The sequence below is a fragment of the Tachyglossus aculeatus genome, chromosome X4 (genome assembly GCF_015852505.1).
Source record: "Tachyglossus aculeatus isolate mTacAcu1 chromosome X4, mTacAcu1.pri, whole genome shotgun sequence".
Taxonomy (NCBI): Eukaryota; Metazoa; Chordata; class Mammalia; order Monotremata; family Tachyglossidae; genus Tachyglossus; species Tachyglossus aculeatus.
The window spans coordinates 30,849,828-30,873,959 of NC_052098.1; the positions used below are offsets into that span (position 1 = coordinate 30,849,828).

At 47.2% G+C, this 24,132-nt stretch overlaps 1 protein-coding gene across 1 annotated transcript; it reads right to left on the bottom strand.

The window, feature by feature from the left end:
- Positions 1–1,900: 1,900 nt before the first annotated feature.
- On the bottom strand, positions 1,901–13,125 carry LOC119947871 (histone-lysine N-methyltransferase PRDM9-like). The gene is given in 9 exon segments (XM_038769524.1): positions 1,901–2,159; positions 2,161–2,434; positions 2,437–2,643; positions 3,261–3,439; positions 9,877–9,941; positions 11,148–11,419; positions 11,672–11,773; positions 12,240–12,366; positions 12,994–13,125. Coding segments are annotated over 9 exon segments (1,617 nt in total).
- Between the last annotated feature and the right edge of the window lie 11,007 nt (positions 13,126–24,132).

The following is a 24,132-nucleotide window of genomic DNA, read 5'->3' on the forward strand; positions in this document are numbered from 1 at the left end:
GGGTCTTTTTGAGCAGACAGACCCTTCATAAGGATTGAAATCCAGAGGCAAAAGTAAAAACCAGATAGGACGCTGCAAACATCAAACATGGAAGTATTTATTTATATTAATGTCTGTCTCCTCCTCTAGATTGTAAACTCATTGTGGGTAGGGAACGTGTCTGTTATGTTGTTATACTGTACTCTCTCCCAAACGCTTAGTACAGTGCTGTGCACACAGTGAGCACTCAATAAACACAATTGACTGTCTAACAACAAAAGGCAGCCATTTTGTGAGTAGGATGTGACTGGGGGGTGTGATTCGGCAGTGTGATGGGAGGGGTAGGCGTGGTGTCCGTGACGTCAGTGGTCAGGTGTTCCACCCTCAATTTGCGTGGTAGGTTCTGGCAGCTGTGCTCTGTACCTGCAGAGTGGTGTCAGGTTGGTTTAAGTAGCCCCGACTGCAAAAGGAAGGATAGGTATTCATTCATTCAATCGTATTTATTGAAAACTTACTGTGTGCAGAGCACTGTACTAAGCGCTTGGGAAGTACAAGTTGGCAACATATAGAGATGGTCCCTACCCAACAGCGGGCTCACAATCTAGAATGGGGAGACAGACAACAAAACAAAACATATTAACAAAATAAAATAAATAGAATAAATATGTACAAGTAAAATAAATAGAGTAATAAATATGTACAAACATATATATATATATATATATATATATACAGGTATGACAATGACAATCTTGAGGTACTTAAGCAATTATTGCACACCGCATCCCCAGATTTCACATATTCTGGGGTGTGAAGAACCCAAAATACACCTGTATACTAAATTTAGGCCATGCAGTCTCAGTTTTTTAGTATGTACATATATTGTGAGAAACAAACTGAGAAAGGATCATCTAGTATTAGCAGTAGGTGTAGTGACAGTAGTGATAGTGGTGGTTAAACCATAAATTTTGTATTAAAGGAAAAAAACACCTAACCAGCATTGCTGTTCAGTGAAGCATGGAGAGAGACAACTTTCCTAGTGGAAAGAGCAGGGATTCAGGAGACCTGGGTTTTAATCCCAGCTCCACCACTTGCCTGCGTTGTGACATTGGGAGGGTCATTGAATTAATCTCAGTTTTCTCATCTGCAAAATGGGAATTCAATTCCTGTTCTCCTTTCTACTTAGATTGTGAGCCCAATGTGGGACTGGGACTATGCCTGACCTAATTGCCTCTTCCCTGCCCCAGCATTTAGTATAGTACTTGGCACATCATAGGTGCTTAATAAATACCACATATCTTATTATTAGGCCTTAATTTTCAGAACATCCTATTGAACATCAGTTTATCTGAGCTGAGACATCTTATTAAGTTCACATTTGGTATTCCTTTGGAAAAAGTTTTACAAATGGAACAAATTAATTACAGCTTCCTCATCTTCCACTCCCACAGTTTAGACCTAAAATATAAATACATTGCAATACTTTAAAAAATATCATTCTGTTCTGCAGTTTCCTTTAGAGACATACAATAAATTTTAATACAAACATTAAACATATACATTTAAATCAATATACTTTTACTGAAGTCTTGTTTTTCTGTTATGCATAAAATCATAATCTCACTTACTGAACGTTAAAAATTTTGAAAAACATTTTTCCCACAACTGAAGCTGCTCTTTCTGTTGTAATTATTCTTTCATTTTAGCTGTAGTAGTTACATTTTGTCAGTATTTTCTTTGCTGGTTGATTGCAAGTGTTACTGTAGGTGAGTATTATTTATGGTGATTATTTATGTATTCAATATAAACTGTCTCTAAGCTTCTTTGGTTGTTCCTCTTCATTGTCCTTCTACCCTGTGTTTCCCCTATGACAAGTATAAGTGACAGAATTCTTTGCCTTAGCAAGTAAGTGGCCCCTTCCCTACATATTTGGTAGTTCTGGTTGATTAACAAATGAAGTGTTTTCCACAGTAGTGACACTCATATGGCCTGTGTTTGGAACAACGTTATAGCTTGTGTGTTTTGAGCAATGTTCATTCATGTTATCACTTCGGTTGAAGCCCCTCTCGCAGACCGGGATCACATATGGCTTCTCCCCCGTGACTCTCTTGGCGTGCCTTTTCAAGTTGGATAGGTCGTTAAAAGCCCTCTTACAAATTTCGCACACTAATGGCTTCTCCCTGGTGTTGCCTCAAGTGAGTTAACCGCTTGAAAGTCTTGCGGCAGACATCGCAGCAGTGCCTCCGCAGAAAGGCGCTCCTTTCTGCACGCCACGCCTGGGCCTCTTTCGGACCCGACGCCTCCCTAACTTGCTCATGTCCACTCTCCTTTCTCTCTATTTCTGTTTCATCTGAGAATCCTCCCTGGAGCGGGGGGGGGGGGGGGAACACCCCCAAAGCTTTCTCCCCTGCCATAACCTTGGCCCTCTCTATCTGTTCATCCTTTCTGAGTCCTCCCTCTTCACCCGGCCACGGTCTGGATCCTGCCGTTCATCTTGAAGAGCGGCAGTGTCCTCGTGTCTCGGCGGGAAGTCACGGGCGGAGCGTCGCCTTTTTCTGGTAGTCCGGAGGGCAGCCGAGGGGCGCTTGCTCCGGACACGCGGCTTGACTATGCTACCTCTCGATGACGGCGCGAACGAGCCTCCAGAAAAATGAGGCCTTGGCCCTGAGAGGAGAGAAACCGTCACCTTTTCTGCCGCCCTCTCCCACCCATCAGAGTCCCATGACGTGGTCAAAGCAGACACCGGTTTCCTGCTTTCTATACAGCCCCCCTTCCCTGGGTCTTCCCTGACCCCTTTAGCCCTGCTGGCCGGTCCCGCCACGCCCCACGGGGACAGTAGAATGACCCTTTCTCTGCGAGTCCAAGACCCGCAGAGAAGATGCTCAGCGCGAGTCCAAGACCCGGATGCTGAGCCATTGTGATTGGGTGCAGGGGTTCCTGCCCCCAAGAGACCACGTCTCTGGCCCACAGCACTCATGGAAATGGGGGGAGAAAAGGTCTCGGGACCTCACCCACACACCTTGCTGCCCTGTCAGTCTCACTCAGCTCCACGCCGACCCTCGGCCCAGCCCCTCCTCTCGTTCCCTTGGCCAGGGTGGGCGAGAAGCGTCCGCCAAGGAGGGTGCGGGTTCAGTTTTGCAGGACGATCAGACTCAACACTAAGCGTTAGCCAAGGCGATCCCGGCTGACCGGGCTGACATCCCGTCCCTCCTCCCAGCCCTGGGAGCTCCAACCTGGGCCCCACGGACGCTCATCTCTATTCCTGGACCTTCGGTGGTTACCTGGTTCTGGGGTCTCATTCCTCCAGAAGACGCCCAGGTTACGGGCATACTTTTCGCCATACCACACCAGTAACTCTTGGCCAGGTGGAATCACACGGGTGGTGCGATAGTAAATCTCACTGTGGTACTGAATCGCCACCAAGTTCTGCTCGTACTTTGTGCGGGGACAGTTCACGTATCTGGAGGGAGTGGGAGAGGGAGAGAGGGAGAGAGAGAGAGAGTGAGAGAGAGAGACAGACGCGAATGTAGGGCACAGGCTCCTCAGGCAGACCTGAATAGACCCCGGTTCATTCAAGAGGCCTGCCTCGCAGTCCTACATCACATTCCTGGGCCCACGGCTGAGGGTCAAGACGCTTACTGGAACAGGGGAGAGAGGACTCTTCTCCCAATTTGCATCCTATAAATTCCTTATCGGGCTTGGCGTGGAGAGACCTGGGATGTGGAGACAGGACCTGGAGGACTGTAGGGCAGGGCCTGAGGCCAGTGAGTCAGGGGAAGGAAATAGTCCACAGTTTGATCCCGTGGCCCATCCCTCCGTCGTGAGAAGGACGGGGAAGGACAGCTCCTCAAGGAGCTGACAGTGTGATGGAGGAAACAATCTCCCAATTCTGTTACATTGTACTCTCCCAAGCGCTCAGTACTGCGTTCTGCATACAGTAAGCGCTCAATAAATACCACCGATTGATTGATTGAGACAACACACACACACACACATACACACACACACATTCTACTGGGGCCAGGAGGGACAGAGGGAGAGCAGATGGAGACAGAGTCCTCACCCTCAAGGGCCCGATCGATTGAGACAGGACACACGCATGGCATAGTGGCAAGAGCATAGACTTAGGAGTCAGAGGACGTGGGTTCTATTCCCGCTCTGCCACTTGTCTGCTGTGTGGCCTTGGGCAAGCCACTTCACTTCTCTGTGCCTCAGTTACCTCATATATAAAGTGGGGATGAAGATTGTGAGTCCCATGTGGGACAACCTGATTGCCTTGTATCTACCCCAGCGCTTAGAACAGTGCTTGGTACATAGTAAGCGCTTAACAAATACTATTATTGTTACCAATTTGTACTTCCCAAGCGCTTAGTACAGTGCTCTGCACGTAGTAAGCGCTCAATAAATACGATTGATGATGATTATTATTATTGTTATATGCACTCAGGGCATTATCGCCTCCAGCTAGGAGTGGGCAATTGAGTTAGGGTAAAAGGAGGATAATGAAGATAGGGAAAGGTAGGGTCAGAGACAGAGAAACTGAGGTGACAGGGAAGGGTAGGGTCGGAGACAAAGGAACTGAGGTGTGTATGGAGGGGTGGCTATGGGGGCCACTTATTACACCCGACTAGAGGTGAGCGTGTGAAAACTGCAGTCAAAGTCTGTATGAAAAGATAGCTCACAGAATGCTTAGAGACTTCATTTGCAATGCAGGGGTTATGCTTAATGTCCTTCTTGCTGGGGACAGTGGAAATTAAAGCAGCTTGCTTTAATGTCAATGGAATGCTGACAAGTGTGTCTTTAAGGACCAGCCTCATTGCCATCCGAAGGGGAGCGGTAACTTCCTCGGTATCAGAAATGGGATCCAAGCCCCCAGAATTGGAACTGGAGTAAGTGGGATTCCTATTCTTGGGAATGTCGAATTGCTCCCGAGCACTTCATCATCTCCCGAGAGGCCTTGATAAACTTGGTAAATCCAAAAGAGATAAGGTTAAATAGGGTGGTTTTACAAGTACTAATTGGGGGTGGCAGGGGGAAGGGGGTGATAGAAAGTGATTTGTGGAAAGAAGTGGTTGACCTCCACATCGACAGCCTCTGTCTGTGCCTATGTCCCAGAAGTAGGTCATAGAAATAGAAGGTGGAGGTTAGTCGAGAGCCTGGCTGGGTGGTCCCTGCAGGATTGGGTCGGGGGGATTCTGTGATTCTAAAGGAAAGGCCAAAAGAGACAGTGAGAGGCAGTAGTTTAGGTAATACATGTTCTCCAGTGAGCTACAGTTCTTCAGGGGCTACAGGTCCGTAGAAAGGCAACGTGGCCTAGTGGAAAGAGCATGGGCCTGGGAGTTCGAGGACCTGGATTCTAATCCTAGCTCTGCCATTTGCCTGCTGTGTAACCCCGGACAAGTCACTTAACGTCTCTGTGCCTTCTCTGGTGCAGAGTGGAAAGGCAGCAAGGAGCCGGGTGCCTGGGGCCTTAAGGAATGTGAGGACCACTCCCTCCATGAACCTTATTTAGCTTCTTTGTTATGGCAACGGAAGAACCGTCAGCAAGGTTACGGATTATAGCAGAAGACAGGAAGTTCTGGAAAAAATATATCCACAGAGTCTCTATGAATCGGAAACGAATCTACGGCATTGTATAATATACATTGTCCTTTTTGTTGATCTGGTAATGATTGCTGCTTCTCATTGTTATTGTTCTGGCTGATTACTCTCATTTAGATTGTGATCTCCAAGTGGGACAGATCTGGTCCAAAGTGTTTACCTTGTAATGAGCTGAGCCCTTGTCAGGGTGCTTCACAGCTAGTAAACACTTAATCAGTAACGGTACTGCGTTAGGAAGGGGTGGGGTGGGAGGAGAAAGAGCAGAGCCTAACTCCAAGCCGATCGCCTTGGGAGCGACCCAGGAATCAGTTACCGTAAGCAGTTCCATTCTGGGTCTGGGGTCCCGACTAAGGGGCACTGTAGACGGCACCGCCATCCTTCCTGTCTCATAAGCAGCCTCACGAGCCGGTAACCTAGTCTTTATCCTTGACTCCTCTCTCTCATTCAACCCACATATTCAATTCATCATTAAATCCTGTCGGTTCGACCTTCACAACCTCGCTCTAATCTGCCCTTTCTTCTCCATCCAAACTGCTACCACGTTAATCCAAGCATTTATCCTATCCCGCCTTGATTATTCATTCATTCATTCAATCGTATTTATTGAGTGCTTACTGTGTGCAGAGCACTGTACTAAGCGCTTGGGAAGTACAAGTTGGCAACATCTAGAGACGGTCCCTACCCAACAACGGGTACTGTATCAGCCACCTTGCTGACCTCCCCTCCCCCCAGCTATCTCTCGACACTCCAGTCCATACTTCATTCCGCTGCCCGCATCATTTTTCTACAAAAACATTCATGACATGTTTCCCCACTCCTCAAGAAACTCCAGTGGTTACCCATCCACCTCCGCATCAAACAGAAAACTCCTCACTATTGGTTTGAAAGCACCCAATCACCTTGCCCCCTCCCATTTCACCCTCCTACTCTCCTGCAACAACCCAGCCTGCACACTTTGCTCCTCCAGTGCTAACCTTCTCACTGTACCTTGATCTCGTCTATCTGGCCTTCGACTTCTAGTCCACGTCCTGCCTCTGGCCCGGAACGCCCTCCCTCCTATCCGTGGGTCAAAGCCTTATTCATTCATTCATTCAATCGTATTTATTGAGTGCTTACTTTGTGCAGAGCACTGTACTAAGCGCTTGGAAAGTACAGTTCAACAATAAAGAGAGACAATCTCTGCCCACAACGGGCTTATTGAAGGTACATCTCCTCCAAGAGGCCTTCCCTAACAAAGCCCTCTTTTACTTTTCCTCGACTCTCTTCTGTGTTGCCCTGACTTGCTCCCTCTATTCATCCCCCGTCCCAGTCCCACAGAGCTTATGTACACACAGCGCCTATGCTCTGCATACGGTAAGCACTCAATAAATACGATTGACTGGCTGACAGTTGAGTAGAGACCCCAGGCTGTCTGCAGGGCTGCTCTGGGATAGGAGGAGGCCCCGATATATGCCACTGTGGAGTAGCCACTGTGGCCTGTCAATACCTCTTCCTCCTTCAACTCCTGGGCCCTAGCCCTCTGGAGCCCCCTTTCTCTCCCCCGCCTCAGATCTCCCCAAAGGGAGTCCTAATTCCATTTTCCCCTTTGTAGCTTCTCCTCCCCATTCGCTGCCCTCACCAGCCAACTCAGGGCCTTAGGGTGGGGTGGAGGTGCGCCGGGTGGGGCACCCTGGGACTGGCCCAGGACAGGCCCTGTAATGGGGAGGGGATTAAAAAGGGGCTGAATACCTCCCCTGCGGTGCTTACTGCTGCTGTTATCCCCACAAATTCGGCAGCAGGGAAGAGGAGGGGGCGGCAGCATGACCTCGTGGAAAGAGCACGGATCTGCGAGTCAGAAGACCTGGGTTCTAATCCCAGACCTGACAAATGCTTGCTGCATGACCTTGGGCAAATCACTTAACTTCTCTGCACTTCAGTGCTTCTGCTCTCCTTCCTACTTAGACTGTGAGCTTCGTGCGGGAGAAGAACTGTATCCAACAGTGTCTAACTTGTATCAACCCCAGCGCTTAGAACAGAGTTTGACGCATAGTTAGTGCTTAACAAATACTATATATATGTAATATATACAAATACTACATATTTGTGTATATATGTAGTATTTTTTCAGCGCTTTTCATTCATTCATTCAATCGTATTTATTGAGTGCTTACTGTGTGCAGAGCACTGTACTAAGCGCTTGGGAAGTACAAGTTGGTGACATATAGAGATGGTCCCTACCCAACAACGGGCTCACAGTCTAGAAGGGGGAGACAGACAACAAAACAAAACATGTGGACAGGTGTCAAGTCATCAGACTAAATAGAATTACAGCTAAATGCACATCATTAACAAAATAAATAGAATAGTAAATACGTACAAGTAAAATAAATAGAGCAATAAATCTGTACAAACATATACAGATGCTGTGGGGAGGGGAAGGAGGTAGGGCGGGGGGATGGGGAGGAGGAGAGGGAAAAGGGGGCTCAGTCTGGGAAGGCCTTTGGAGGAGGTGAGCTCTCAGTTGGGTCTTGAAGGGAAGAAGAGAGCTAGCTTGGAGAATGTGCAGAGGGAGGGCATTCTAGGCCAGGGGTATGATGTGGGCCAGGGGTCGACGGCGGGATAGGCGAGAACGAAGCACAGTGAGATTAGCGGCAGAGGAGTGGAGGGTGCGGGCTGGGCTGTAGAAGGAGAGAAGGGAGTTGAGGTAGGAGGGGGCGAAGTGTTGGAGAGCCTTGAAGCCGAGAGTGAGGAGTTTTTGCTTGATGCGTAGGTTGACAGGCAGCCACTGGAGATTTTTGAGGAGGGGAGTAACATGCCCAGAGCGTTTCTGCACAAAGATGATCCGGGCAGCAGCGTGAAATATAGATTGAAGTGGGGAGAGACAGGAGGATGGGAGACCAGAGAGGAGGCTGATGCAGTAATCCAGGCGGGATAAAATGAGAGATTGAATCAGCAAGGTAGCGGTTTAGATGGAGAGGAAAGGGCGGATCTTGGTGATGTTGCGGAGGTGAGACCGGCAGGTTTTGGTGACGGATTGGATGTGAGGGGTGAACGAGAGAGCGGAGTCGAGAATGACACCAAGGGTGCGGGCTTGTGAGACGGGTAGCATGGTAGTGCCATCTACAGTGACGGGAAAGTCAGGGAGAGAACAGGGTTTGGGAGGGAAGATAAGGAGTTCAGTCTGGGACATATTGAGCTTTAGATGGTGGGCAGACATCCAGATGGAGATGTCCTGAAGGCAGGAGGAGACACGAGCCTGAAGGGAGGGGGAGAGAGCAGGGGCAGAGATGTAGATTTGGGTGTCACCAGCGTAGAGATGATAGTTGAATCTGTGGGAACAAATGAGTTCACCAAGGGATTGAGTGTAGATAGAAAACAGAAGGGGACCAAGAACTGACCCTTGAGAAACTCCTACAGTAAGGGGATGGGAGAGGGAGGAGGAGCCCGCAAAGGAAACTGAGAATGAACGGCCGGAAAGATAAGAGGAGAACCAGGAGAGGACGGAGTCTGTGAAGCCAAGGTTGGATAGCGTGTTGAGGAGAAGGGGGTGGTCCACATTGTCGAAGGCAGCTGAGAGGTCGAGGAGGATTATGATAGAGTAGGATAGAGTAGCGCTTATATATATAGGAGATGGCATTGGGGACTGAGAGGCAGGGGTGCCCGTACCACAAGCTCCATACTGGCTGCTCCCTACTCCCTCTCCATTCTACATCCCCTTGGCCCTTGGACTTGTACACCATCAGCAAAACCGCACTTGTGTACATATCCCCGATTTATTTTAATGTCTGTCTCCCCCCTTTAGACTTTGTGGGTAGGAAACATTTCAAACAAATTTGTTGCAGAAACAAGAGCGTGGCCTAGCTGAAAGAGCCCAGGCCTATGAGTCAAAGGCCCTGGGTTCTAATCCCAGCTCCTCTGCTTCTGCTATGGGACCTTGGACAAGTAACACCTTTTGGGTGTCTCAGTTCTCTTATCTGCAAAATGGAGATTCAATACATGTTCTCTCTTTTCCTTAGACTGCGAGCCCCATGTGGCTCGAAATTATCTTGTATCTACCCCAGCGTTTAGTACAGTACTTGGCACATAGTAAACGCTTAATTATTATTATATTGTACTCTCCCAAGCACCTAGTACAGTGCTCCGCACACAGTAGTCGCTCAATAAATGCGATTGAAGAAGAGTTGCTAAAATTAGGAACGAATTTCACGGTACAGCTGAAGGGCTCCCAAAAGACTGTGCTGGGACTGAGGGTAACATATTTTACTGACCTGTCTCCACCAAGCAAAACTAAATGCAATTGAATGAATGAATTCTCACCTCATCCAGTTGGAAAAAGATGTGTTCTTCCCATCCAGGTACTCATAGTTTCTGCCTCTGAGAATCTGCAGTTTAGGTAGCAGAGAGAGACAAGAGGGCATGGCCCCATTACCCTCCTGGTGTAGCAGCCCAGAACTGCCAGCCAATACAGGAAGAAGAACCTGCTGACAGCAACCTCCCGTGGCACACAGAGTTGGTGCTCATGGATGCATGCTGTGCCATCACGGGAACAACATCTCGCCCCAACCCCTTCCCCACTTTGGGGACTCAGAAACAGCATCCTGAACTAAATGGCTCCAAACGTCTGGGACCACCTTCCCCTCCCCCTTCCACCGCCCGCCCCTTCTCCCCGTTCCCAGCCTACACTTCCCTCAACACCCATTGGAAGGGAGCCAGATTCAGGTCTCAAAATCCCATATGAGAGTGGTTGGAGGATGAGCCCAGGGGAAGGGGAATTCTCATTCTTCCCTGCTTCTTCTTGGTTCCCGCAGGGAGGGGGGGCTTCATATTCCAGCCCCTCTGGGCCCTCATCTGTGTCTTGGAACCCCCATAAGAAGGAGTAATACCCTGAGGGGTACACGCAGGTTCGCCCAAAGTGAAGAAGGACACAAATCTCTGGAAAAGCACATAGTAAGCACTTAACAAATACCATAAAGAAAGAGCAGAGTGTTACCAGTTTCTCTCCTCTTGCGTGGGATTGAGGGAAGTCAAGGGGTTGGAACTGATGGGAGATGGTAATAATAATAATAATAATGATAATAATAATAATAATAATAGTATTTGTTAAGCGCTTACTACGTGCAAAGCACTGTTCTAAGCGCTGGGGAAGTTACAAGGTGATCAGGTTGTCCCACGGGGGGCTCATAGTCTTAATCCCTATTTTACAGATGAGGTAACTGAGGCACAGAGAAGTTAAGTGACTTGCCCAAAGTCACACAGCTGACAGTTGGTGGACCCGGGATTTGAACCCATGACCTCTGACTCCAAAGCCCGTGCTCTTTTGTCTTCGTGTCACTGTGCCCCCCCCCCCCCCAGACACAGGCACATGCACAGACACATGTTTAAATACCCAGTGCTCCTCCCCAGTCACTTCTGTTTCTACTACAATCAAGGACAGTTCCTTGCACGAATCAGGCCTCAAGGGCGGCACTTATAGCCCACCTGCTGCTGGGAGCAGAGCCCTGAATTAGGGCTGCCCGGAGGCTGGGGCCTGTGTGGTAAAGACTTACAGGGTTAAGGTCGTTGTAAGACACAAGATGTGTGGGACTCACCGCCCAAGAATATCCACTGAGTGAGTCTTTGACTTTTTTTTTCCTTATCCCCACGAAAGGTCCGAAATACAATCCTTGAGGCAGGCTTGTGGCCTGATTCCACACGCCGAGCCCGGCGTTGGGGATGCTTGACATTTTGATCTGCAGCCCTGGGGGTAGGGTGGCCTCAGAACGGTTTCGTTGACATCTTTTGGCTTCACAATCCTGAACAAATACAGGGGGGCCGTGCACTGAGCATTTTTCCAGGAAGAAGGTCTGGCACTCCTCACAGACTGTGGAGAAAGCATGGCTCTGGCTCAGGGTAAATTGTTTTTGATAGGTGGGGATGCGGAGAGGGAGGGTTTCGGGTTTTAAGGACAGGGAGGGTGGGTGTTTGCTTAGAGGGCTGAGGAAAGATAGTTTCTTGGTGCAGGGGAAAGACTGTTCGCTGGGCTGGGCAGCGGGTGAATGAAGAGATTGGGAAAGTTGTTGGGGAGTTTTGGGGGCTGGGGAAGGGGAAGCTACTCTGTAGGACAATCACTCACACAAATAGTCGTCATCCTCGTACTCAGGTTCCTCCGTGTACATTTTCCTTTTCTTCTTCCTCAGGTTGAAATCACGGACCTGGGGTTTCTCTTCACTACACCCTGTGATGGAAGACCCCTCGTTAGACTCTGCCAAGTCAGATCAGATAACCCAAAACTCCAGGGGCCCCCAAGCACAGCCCAGACAGCTTGATGAGAGTGGGTCAGGTCTGTGATGTACCCAGCCTCTTTGCAGTGGGTTCATCCAATCGCATCTCAGATTCACCTCCTTGACCGAGGGGCCTCTTCTGTCCAGGTCAAGGATCTACAGATCATACAAATCAATCGTCTCCGACTCCCCTAGCCTTCTTGATTTTGTCTCTCGGCAGGACAGAACTCTATTCATCTATCCCATCCTGACGAAGCTCAGTCTAAATTCACTCTCTCCCAAAGCACAAACCCCACCACCAGCCATTAGAACCAGGCGGTTCTAAGGTGTGGGAGAAAGGAGGGAGCGGACCTTTCTTAACTCCCCCTGTCGGATTTCCCCCGTTCAGAAAATCAGGGATACCCATTATTCAGGACAAACCCTCACTCCTCGATTTTTGTTCATTTGATCCATTCTGTGTTGCCCCCTTCTGCAGGTCTTCTGGCAAATCTTGTCGTTCTTGATTTTCTGGGTTCATACTTGAATTCATCCGAGCTTCTGCCGTATTCTGAATGGCACGATTGTCATCATCGTGGTAATCAACAATAACAAAAGTCACAAAAGTAGATCCCAAGAAAGAAGGAGAATGGTGGGGATAGAAGAGGGCACCTGTGGGGAGAGTCCATGAAACCTGGGGAGAGGCCGCGCAGGAAGGAAGTGGGTAGGGCTACTTCCCAGGTAATTGGAGCAAATGTCACTCTGCCCCACTGACAAGAGCTGAGACCTGGCCATTTACAAGGAACCATCTATCTCTAAACGACGGAGGGGTGTGGAGGTGTCAGGCGCCGGGTTGTTACAACCTCCTTTCTTCTCCTCTGCACCAGTTCCCCCTCAGCCCTGTGCCTCTACTGGCCTCAATCAGACGACACCAAACCAGGGGACGTTGGGCGGGAGAGGTGGGGAGTGGGAGGCCTTTCACAGAAGCCATGAGGAGGGGCGAAGCAAGACCCTTATTCCCACCTCTTTACCTGGAAAACCAAAAAGCATCTGTAACGGTAACTGGACCCATTGCCTCCAGGCCAAGTTCCCGAGGCTCTGACCCCCTAATGCCATGCCCACCAGACCCAGACATGTATGGCTTCATCTTCCCTGGATCTGAGGCCCTGAAGAACCCCTAACTGCTCAGACCCCTCACTGGCTCACCCCTCCGTGGGCCCTTCACCTGGGGAATTTTCTTTGTCTTTTCAACTCTAGTCCTGCTCGAAAGTTCCTTTAGTTTCCTACCCCTTCGGCTGTCCATGGGTGCAGGCACCTGCTCGCCGGACATTTCCGGATTCTCGGAGCCTGAGCTGAGATGGGCGAGAGGGGGAAAGTCCAGTTTGGGATTCCAATTCAATCAAAGTGAACCAAAAGACTCACCCAGGGAACCGAGTTCAGGAGACAGAGGAGGCCGTTCTCCCTCTGAGTTGGAAAATACCTCAGAGAAATAGCCTTGAGGGTGGGTCCCCCGAGATAAAGGCTAAGTGGCGACCATCCCGGGGTCCGGGGAGAGAGGGGTGTGTTAGGGCCTCCCGCAGTTCGGGGGAACCTTGGACAGGGGGACGGGGTGGAAGCCAAGTATCCACCTCTCCTGAGGTAAAAGATCTTCCTGGCGGCCTGGCATGAGGGGGTACTAGAGGGGCAGATCCAGGCCGCCCTGAAGGCCCGAGGGCCCGTGCATTCAACGCGGGGCGAGGCCGGGCCCCACAGCGGCCTGAGCCCGGGTGGGCTCTCTGGAGAAGAACCTCTCTGGTCGGTCCTCTGTGTGAGGAGATCAACGATACAAAGCAGTTTTCCTGAGATTTAGGGCGCTGGCTCTAATCTAGAACAGCCAATCCTGGAGCGTTGGATACAGGGCCGACCAATCGGCGCCTGGAACTCGGGGCCGCGGGAAAGAGGCGTTAATGTCTTGGGGAGGTGGTGGTGGGCGGGGGGAAGACAACAACGAAGAGCAGAGATTGGAGAAGGAAGTCAGCAGAAGGGGGCGCGATTGGCTTTCGTGGGAGAGGAAGCCGCTTTGATCTCGTGCCTGATGTTTCTCTGGAATATAAGATCTGGAGTCCTGGGATGGCCCTGGGCCTCCTTTAGTCTCCAGAAGGAAAAATGGAATTATCTGTGTGTCTATCGCTCTCCTTCTCCTCTCCCCTCCCCTCCCCTCTTGTTGCTGTCTCTCTTTCACGAGCTCTCTTTCACTGTCTCATCTAGGATTCCCTAGTGTCTCGGTCTCTTCTCTTCTTCTTCATCCCTCCGTTTATCTCTGTGTGTCTCTGTGTTTCTCTCACTCTGTCCCGTCTTTGTCTCTACCCCCGCCCCCTCTCTCTCTGGTGGACATGGTGGCACATTAGGGAGTCATTAGAGAAATGGCCAGGAGGGTGGTAAATCGCAAAGGGAAGGAGCATTTCCTGAATTTGTCCCGCCCCTCTCCTCAAGTGTTGGGTGGGGGTAGGGGTGGAGAGAGTATGGGTTGGTGGGACGAGTGGTTACTCCCCATTCAGATTTCAGACCCAGCAGGGCTCTACTGCCACCTCGCTGACCAGGTGGGCTGTAACTCTCTCATGCAAAAGCATGAGTTATATCCCTTCTGATAAGCAGTCGCATCACCCAATTTTGTGTGTCCCACACAGCTCTGTTTTGTGTCCCCTAATCTTCTCCCCTTATATTCATTCTCTCAGGCTCTCTCACTCATATGGCTTCTACTTTCTTCTCCGTGCAGATGATTCTAACATCTACCTCTCCTCTGACCTTCAAAACCCCCCATCGCCTCTTGTCACCTGCATGCCCTTTGGGCACTTCAAATTTAACACTTTAACAAATTTAACACTTTGAGCACTTCTAATTTAGAAAATTAGACTACACATCTTCCCTCCTAAATCTACCTCAAATCTACCTCTCGTGCTCTGACTTCTCATCTGACTTACAATACCCCCATCTCCTCTTGCCTTCAGTACACCTCTACTTGCATGTCTTATAGGCACCTCAAAAATTATGGGCACACGTCTAAAATTAAGCTATTCATCTTCCCTCCTAAATCTACTCCATCTCCCAGCTTCTTGCCTCAGGTAATAACACTACCATCCTCCCTCTACTGAAACCTACAGCCTTGACTACATCCTTGACTCTTCACCGTCCTTCCCCTGTCCCATCTGATCTACTGCCCAATCCTGGAAGATCGTCCTACACAACAACTCTCGGATCCACACCTTCCTCTTCATTCAAACAGGTACCACTCATGCTCCTACATGGATTATCTTCCCAAAACATCTCTCCATTTCTCTGCTTCTCAAACCACTCTATTGGCCCCCTGTGTCACTCCACATCAGCCAAAAATCAATCACTCGATCTGTGATATTGATTGGCTGCTTACTGTAGGTACAGCACTGAATTAAGCACTTGGAAAAGTACAATAGAGGTGACACAATCCACTGCCCTCAAGCATTTTACAATCTACCCCTCCCAATCATCTTAAAGGCTCTCTACAAGCTCATCCATCTGCATATCAGTCCTCTTCACTTTCTACCCCTACACTGTCCACCCACCCTCTTCGATCCTCTCAAGCCAACCTTCCAAGTGTACCAAACTCTCGACACTCCTACCTCTGTTCACTCGCTTATGCCATTTCTCCCAGACTGAGGCCTTCCCAGACTGAGCTCCCTCCTTCCTCTCCCCCCTCCCCATCCCCCCACCTTACCTCCTTCCCCTCCCCACAGCACCTGTATATGTGTATACGTGTTTGTATATGTATTACTCTATTTATTTTACTTGTACATATTTATTCAATTTATTTTATTTTGTTAATATGTTTTGTTTTGTTGTCTGTCTTCCCCTTCTAGACTGTGAGCCCGCTGTTGGGTAGGGACCGTCTCTATATGTTGCCAACTTGTACTCCCTAGCGCTTAGTACAGTGCTCTACACATAGTAAGCGCTCAATAAATATGATTGAATGAATTTCTCTGGCTTGGAAAGCCCTTATTCTTCACATCTGACAGCCCATAGCCCTCCCCATATTCAAATCCCTCCTAAAAGCTCATCTCCAACAAGTCTCCTCCATTAATTTTCAGCACCCCAAGTCATATGAACTAATAAGCTACCTCTATCAATCAAACGTATTTATTGAGCGCTTACTGTGTGCAGAGCACTGTACTAAGCGCTTAATGTCCTTATTTCTTATCCTTAGCACTTAGATATATACATTTATTCAGTTATTCATTTTGATAACACCATAAATATTTTTATTTCTGTCTCTCACATTTGAGTGAAGGCCCCTAGTGGGCAAGAAATGCCATTTCTTTGTTTTGTATTTGCCAAACACCTTGTTCAGTGCTCCTACTACTAAAACTTCTAGATGGATCTAGATCTATGTTTACAGTGATTGCCCTTCAGGCTTGTAGGGATTAAGGCCAATGATCCTGGCGTTTGCAAAGCAGGGGAAAAGGAGTGAATGGCAGGAAAGGAAGCAGGGTGTGTGTGTGTGTGTCTGTGTGTCTGTGTGTCTGTCTGTCTGTCTGTGAGAAAGACTCAGAAGACAAATAAAATATTTCAGTCACAGGCTGAAGAGGTCTTCAGGAAATATCAGATGCAGTATTTTCTGTTTGGGTGGGCATAATCATTTCCTGGAAAATGTACCCACCACTTTCCAATCTGGTAGATGGGGAGAGGATCTGATACCTTTATTTTTGTCATGGAATATTTTTTTAAGTAAAGTTGATTTGAAAGCCAAAGGAATATGCAAGTGCTTCCCAAATAAAATCTAACTCCCATCAATTAAGTGGTATCAATATACCTTGCCCAAAGCACTCACCAGCCTACTCTCTGTACCTTGAGCTCATCTATCCTGCATCTGACTCCTTTCTCACATCCTCTCTTGGGCCTGGAACTCCCTCCCCATTCACATCAGAAGGATGATCACTCTATCCACCATCAAAACCCTTCTAAAAACACTTCATTCATTCATTCATTCTATTGTATTTATTGAGCACTTACTGTGTGCAGAACACTGTACTAAGCACTTGGAAAATACAATTTGGCAACAAATAGAGACAATCCCTACCCAACAACGGGCTCACAGTCTAGATGGGGGAGACAGACAACAAAACAACACATGTAGACAGGCATCAATAGCATCAAAATAGATTAATAGAATTATAGATATCTACACATTACTAAAATAGAGTAATAAGTATGTACAAATATATATAAGTGCTGTGGGGTGGGTAAGGGGGTAGAGGGAGGGAGTAGGGGTGATGGGGAGGAGAGGAGGAGCAGAGGAAAAGGGGGTTCAGTCTGGGAAGGCCTCCTGGAGGAGCTGAGCTCTCTAGTAGGGCTTTGAAAGGGGGAAGAGAGCTAGTTTGGTGGATGTGAGGAAGGAGGGCATTTCAGGCCAGAGGTAGACATGGGCCAGGGGTCGACAGCGGGACAGTCAAGAACGAGGCACCGTGAGGTGGTTAGCGGCAGAGGAGTAGAGTGTGTGGGCTGGGCTGTAGAAGAAGAGGAGGGAGGTGAAGTAAGAGGTGAGGTATCAAGCAAAAACTCCTCACCCTTGGCTTCAAGGCTCTCCATCACCTCGCCCCCTCCTACCTCACCTCCCTTCTCTCCTTCTACAGCCCAGCCCGCACCCTCCACTCCTCTGCCGCTAATCTCCTCACCGTGCTTCATTCTCGCCTGTCCTGACGTCGACCCAGGGCCCACATCATCCCCCTGGCCTGGAATGCCCTCCCTTTGCACATCTGCCAAGCTCTCTCTCTTTCTCCCTTCAAGGCCCTACTGAGAGCTCACCTCCTCCAGGAGACCTTCCCAGACTGAGCCCCCTCCTTCCTCTCCCCCTCATCCCCCCATCCCCCCTGCCTTACCTCCTTCCCCTCCCCACAGCACCCGTATATATATTTGTATGTATTTATTACTCTATTTTATTTGTACATATTTATTCTATTTATTTTATTTTGTTAATATGTTTTGTTTTGTTCTCTGTCTCCCCCTTCTAGGCTGTGAGCCCACTGTTGGGTAGGGACCATCTCTATATGTTGCCAACTTGTACTTCCCAAGTGCTTAGTACAGTGCTCTGCACACAGTAAGCGCTCAGTGAATATGATTAAATGAATGAATGAATGAGGGGGCAAGGTGATGTGATGGAGAGCTTTGAAGCCAATAGTGAGGAGTTGTGCAAGAGGCCTTCTCCAATTGAACCCTCATTTCCCTTAGTTACCTTTCCCTCTGCGTCAACTGTAGGCCTGACTGTGTGCTCCATCAGCACTTTCATACTCAACCCAGCACCCAGCACTTATGTACATATCTTCCTACTTTACTGTTACCCAATCCAATTTATTTTAATGGATGTTTCCTTTCATTCATTCATTCATTCAATCGTATTTATTGAGTACGTACTGTGTGCAGAGCACTGTACTAAGCGCTTGGGAAGTACAAGTTGGTGACATAGAGAGATGGTCCCTACCCAACAATGGGCTCACAGTCTAGAAGGGGGAGACAAACAAAACAAAACATGTGGACAGGTGTCATCAGAATAAATAGAATTAAAGCTAAATGCACATCATTAACAAAATAAATAGAATAGTAAATATGTACAAGTAAAATAGAGTAATAAATCTGTACAAACATATATGCAGGTGCTGTGGGGAGGGGAAGGAGCTAGGGAGGGGGGGATGGGGAGGAGGAGGGAAAAAGGGGACTCAGTCTGGGAAAGCCTCTTGGAGGAGGTGAGCTCTCAGTAAGGTTTTGAAGGGAGGAAGAGAGCTAGCTTGGTGGATGTGTGGAGGGAGGGTATTCCAGGCCAGGGGAAGGACGTGGGCTGGGGGTCGACAGTGGGACAGGCGAGAACGAGGTACAGTGAGGAGGTTAGTGGCAGTAAAGCGGAGGGTGTGGGCTGGGCTGGAGAAGGAGAAGGGAGGTGAGGTAGGAGGGGGCGAGGTGATGGAGAGCCTTGAAGCCGAGAGTGAGGAGTTTTTGCTTGATGCGTAGGTTGACAGGCAGCCATTGGAGATTTTTGAGGAGGGGAGTAACATGCCCAGAGCGTTTCTGCACAAAGATGATCCAGGCAGGCAGGGATCGTGCCTACCAACTCAATTATAGTGTACTTGTACAAGGGATTAGTATAGGGCTATGTACCCAGTAAGCACTCAACGAATACCATTGATCGATTGATAGATTTATTGATGAGAAATGTTTATACGAACCCGATACTTTTTTTATGATATTTGTCAAGTGCTTACTATGTGTCAAAAATTGTCCTAAATGCTGGGGTAGATACAGTTTAATTAGGTTGGTCACAGTCCCTGTCCTGCATGGGGTTCACAGTCTAAATAGGAGGGAGAACAGGAGAACTAAGGGACAGAGAAGTTAAGTGACTTGCCCAAGGTCACATAGCAAGCATTTGGCAGAGCTGAGGTTAGAACTCAGATCCTCTGACTCCCAGGTCCACGCTCTTTCCATTAGGTCATATTGTTTCCCACTTTAAAAAGGCTAAGAACATAGAACTTTTAGCTCTTTATGGACTTATATGTTTAAAATGAAAGTTATCTGTGGGATTCACAATAGTCCAGAAATCAAACATGGATTTGTGAATATTTCTTTACAAGTCTAAACAATCTTCTAGACTGTGAGCCCACTGTTGGGTAGGGACTGTCTCTATATGTTGCCAACTTGTACTTCCCAAGCGCTTAGTACAGTACTCTGCACACAGTAAGCACTCAATAAATATGATTGATTGATTGATTGATTGATTATAAAATTGTTCACAGTAAGGTCTTTAAAAGAACAGAAGACCTTCCTTAAAGGAAACCCCTTTAGATGCTTTGAACATTTACAAATCCTTTCCTTCGATCATGAAATGTAAGGGATGTTCTCTGAATTTTGAAAGTTTAAGCTATCCAAATTCATACTGTGATCAATTAAGAGGTTGGGAAGGCAGAATGGAGGGTGTACTTCTGTATGCAAGCACCATAGGCACATGGTCAGTGGCTAGCCAAGGCAGTACAAGATGGAGTCAACCAGTGGTTATTTAAGCAGCATGGCCTAGCCTAATGACAAGAGACTGACCCACGAATTGAGATCTGGGTTCAAGTCCAGGCTCTGCCCCCGACCTGCTGGGTAACATTGGTGAAGTCACCTAATCTCTGGATTCATTTACCTCATTGAGAAGATGCAGTTAATGCTCTTTCATTTCTCCCTTGTGGACTCTAGGAGCAAATTCTGGTTTTTATCTTTTAATATAATGCCATGGAGATGAGTGTTGAGGACAAAAGACAATTGTTATAAAACAATTGGACAAAAGTTATTGTTATAATTATACAGTGCTCTGCACACAGTAAACACTCAATAAATACGATTGAATGAATGAATTTATTGAACCAGACATAGGAGTTTCTCACAGCCCTGCATAATCAAATTTCTTAGATGTTTCTGGGCAGAATCAACTGATGCTATGGATTTGGGAGTAATAGTTAATGCTATTGTTTCAGCCACCGATTTATGTCCGGTAACAATTTTCAGGCAGTGTGGCTCAGTGGAAAGAGCACGGGCTTTGGAGTTAGAGGTCACGGGTTCAAATCCTGGCTCCGCCAATTGTCAGCTGTGTGACTTTGGGCAAGTCACAACTTCTCTGTGCCTCAGTTACCTCATCTGTAAAATGAGATGAAGACTGTGAGCCCCTCGTGGGACAACCTGATCACCTTTGTAACCTCCCCAGTGCTTAGAACAGTGCTTTGCACATAGTAAGTGCTTAATAAATGCCATCATTATTATTATCCAGAGTTACCTGAAATCGTGTTTAAAAGTGACTTTATTATGGAATGAGACCTGCTGGTGGTCCAATGGAAAGAGTACTGGTCTGGGAATAAGGACACCTGGGTTCTAGTCCCAGTTTGGCCTGCTGGGGCTATGCCATCAGTGGTGAGGGTGTTCTGGGAGGTGGGCCAGTCCAGCAGAAAATGTCATGGTGAAATTTTCTGATGAAAATAAAAATCCTTCCTAAAATCACATTTCCTCCAATAAGCCTTTTACCTTTATTTCCTCTACCTGGATCTGTTTGTTGGGTGTGTGTGTGTGTGTGTGTGTGTGTGTGTGTGTGTGTGTGTGTGTGTGTGTGTGTGTGTGTGTGTGTGCGCGCGCGCGCCTGGGTGTGTGCACATGCATATATATCCACTTCATTTATTTATTTTTGAGTGCTCTAGTGGTAAATATATTTATGTGTGTCTCCTCCATTAGAGTAGAAGCTCCTTATAGACCGGGAATGTGTGTGTGATGGTATGGCAGTTATGCTAACTGGCCCCATATTAAGAAGAAGGGAAGAGGAGACTCACCCCTATGGGCCCCTTCTCTGAGAGGAGGTTGTCAATTATTCATTCATTCATTCATTCATTCAATCGTATTTATTGAGCGCTTACTGTGCACAGAGCACTGTACTAAGCGCTTGGGAAGTACAAGTTGGCAACATATAGAGACGGTCCCTACCCAACAACGGTCTCACAGTCTAGAAGGGGGAGACAGACAACAAAACAAAACATGTGGACAGGGATTATGTAACAATTATAATACTAAGGATGATAATAATAATGATGATATTTGTTAGACACTTGCTATATGTCAAGGCCTGTACCAAGCATTGTTGTAATAATAATAATAATAATAATGGCATTTGTTAAGCACAAAGCACTGTTCTAAGCGCTGGGGGGGATGCAAGGTGATCAGGTTGTCCCACGTGGGGCTCACAGTCTTAATCCCCATTTTACAGATGAGGTAACTGAGGTGTAGAGAAGTTAAGTGACTTGCCCAAGGTCACACAGCAGACAAGTGGAGGAGCTGGGATTCGAACCCACGACCTCTGACTCCAAAGCCCGAGCTCTTTCCACTGAGCCACACTGCTTCTCTGGTAGGTACAAGATAATCAGGTTGGACATCATCCCTATCTCTCATGGGGCTTAACACTCTTAAGTAGGAAGGAGAACTGGTATTGAATATCCATTTTACAGATGATGAAACTGAGGTACCAAGCAGGTCACATAGCAGGCAAGTGGCAGAGCTGGGATTAGAACCAGGTCCTCTGATTCCCAGACCAGTGCTCTTTCCACTATGCCACACTGAATCTATGAAAAGGAAGCAGTGAGGGGTGTGTGTGTGTGTGTGTGTGTGTGTGTGTGTGTGTGTGTCTGTCTGTCTGTCTGTCTGTCTGTCTGTCTGTGAGAGAGAGAGTCTCAGAAGACAAATGAAAATAATATCAAATATTTCAACCACAAGTTGAAGAGGCTGGACTTCAGGGAATATCAGATGCATTGTTTTCTGTTTCTAATTTCCTGGAAACCGTCCCACCAATTTCCAATCTAGTAGATGGTGAGAGGATCTGATACTTTTATTTTTTTTATCATGGAATATCTTTTTAATAAAGTTGATTAAAAAGCCAAATGAATAAGCAAGTCCTTCCCATTTAAAGTCAAACGTCCACAAATTAAGTGATACCATGCCCACAGCACTCACCATCCTACTCTCTGTACCTTGAGCTCATCTATCCTGTATCTGACTCCTCGCCCACATCCTCTCTTTGGCCTGAAACTCCTTCCCCCTTCACATCTGATAGATCACTCTCCCCACCTTCAAAACCCTCTTAAAAGCACTTCTCTTGCAAGAGGCCTTCTCCAATTGATCCCTCATTTCCATTATTCACCTTCCCCTCTGCCTTGACTATTCATTTGACTGTGTGCTTCTTAAGGACTTTGATAATCACCCTGGCCCCCAGCAGTTATGTACATATCCTCATAAATTACTATTACCCCAATGCAATTTATTTTAATGGCTGTCTCTTCCTGTAGACTGCATTTTCCTTGTGAGCAGGGATCCTGTTTACCAACTCTATTGTGTTTTTCCAAGCACTTAGTAGAGGGCTATGCACCCATTAAGCACTCACCAAATACCACTGATTGATTGATTTAAGAATGTCCATATGAACGGGATGCTTGAAAAGGCTAAGAACATGTACATTTTAGGTCTTAGTGGACCTACAGACCTGAAATGAAAGTTACTTGTGAGGTTCATAATAATCCAGAAATCAAACATGGATTTGAGAATATCCCTTTATAGTATAAACAAATCCTTGGCTTTGTTATAAACAGGCTTTACAGTAAGGTCTTCAAAAGAGCAGAAAACCTTCCTTGCAGGAAAACCCTTTAGAAACCATGAACATTTATAATTCCTTCCTTTTCTTTTCTTCCCCATTCCACAGATCCCTCTATAAAGGATCACTCAAGGTAATTTTAAAAGGCCGTAGATATGTCGCCCACAAGTTGGCCCTTCCCTAGAAAGGAAGTGTGCACTGCTGACTTCTGTCCAGTTATTATCTATCTTTTTCAGTAAGTGTTTGATCCACAAGTTGGCCCTTCCCTAGAAAGGAAGTGTGCACTGCTGACTTCTGTCCAGTTATTATCTATCTTTTTCAATAAGTGTTTGATCCAGTTAATTTAACAACACTGCTGGGGAGCAGTCAAAGAGTTGTCTGTCTTCTTTTCTTTTAAAGAAACTATCTTCCTTTTTCTCCCATTACATTTTCCATGAAATGCAGCTCATATGGTGAGAAGCAAAGTCCTGAAGTTACATTTACAGGGGGAATATAAAACAGAGCAGAAGTAAACTTCTGATTGGAGCAGCATGGCCTAGTGGAATCAGCATGGGCCAAGCAATCAGAGGACCTAGGTTCTTATCCTTGCTCCACTTGCCTGCTCTGTGAACTTGGGCAAAGCATTTTACTTCTTTGAGCCTTAGTTCTTTCATCTGTGAAATGGGATTCAATACCTGATCTCCCTCCTACTTAAAATGTGAACACCATGGTTTTTTATGGTATTTGTTAAGCGCTTACTATGTGCCAGGTGCTGTTCTAAACCATGTGGGACAGGGACTGTGTCGACCTGATTAACCTGTGTCTACCCCAGTGTTGAGACCAGTGCTCAGCACATGGTAAGCCCTTTGCAAATATTTTAATTGTTATTTTCTTCATTTTCTAAACAGCATATTAGAAAGAGAGAACATTTTAGCAGCCCGTGGGGAATCAAGAGGCTTAATAGACTTGAAAGTAGTAGGCATTTGCAAGCCCTTTGAGAGATAACCTAGTTGTATGAAAAAATATGTAGGGTTTTATTTAAGGCCTTCTCTGTCCTGGGTAAGAGTAGTTAATCTATAAATCAATCAATCAATCATATGTATTGAGTGCTTACTGTGTGCAGAGCACTGTACTAAGCGCTTGGGAAGTACAAGTTGGCAACATATAGAGACGGTCCCTACCCAACAGTGGGCTCACAGTCTA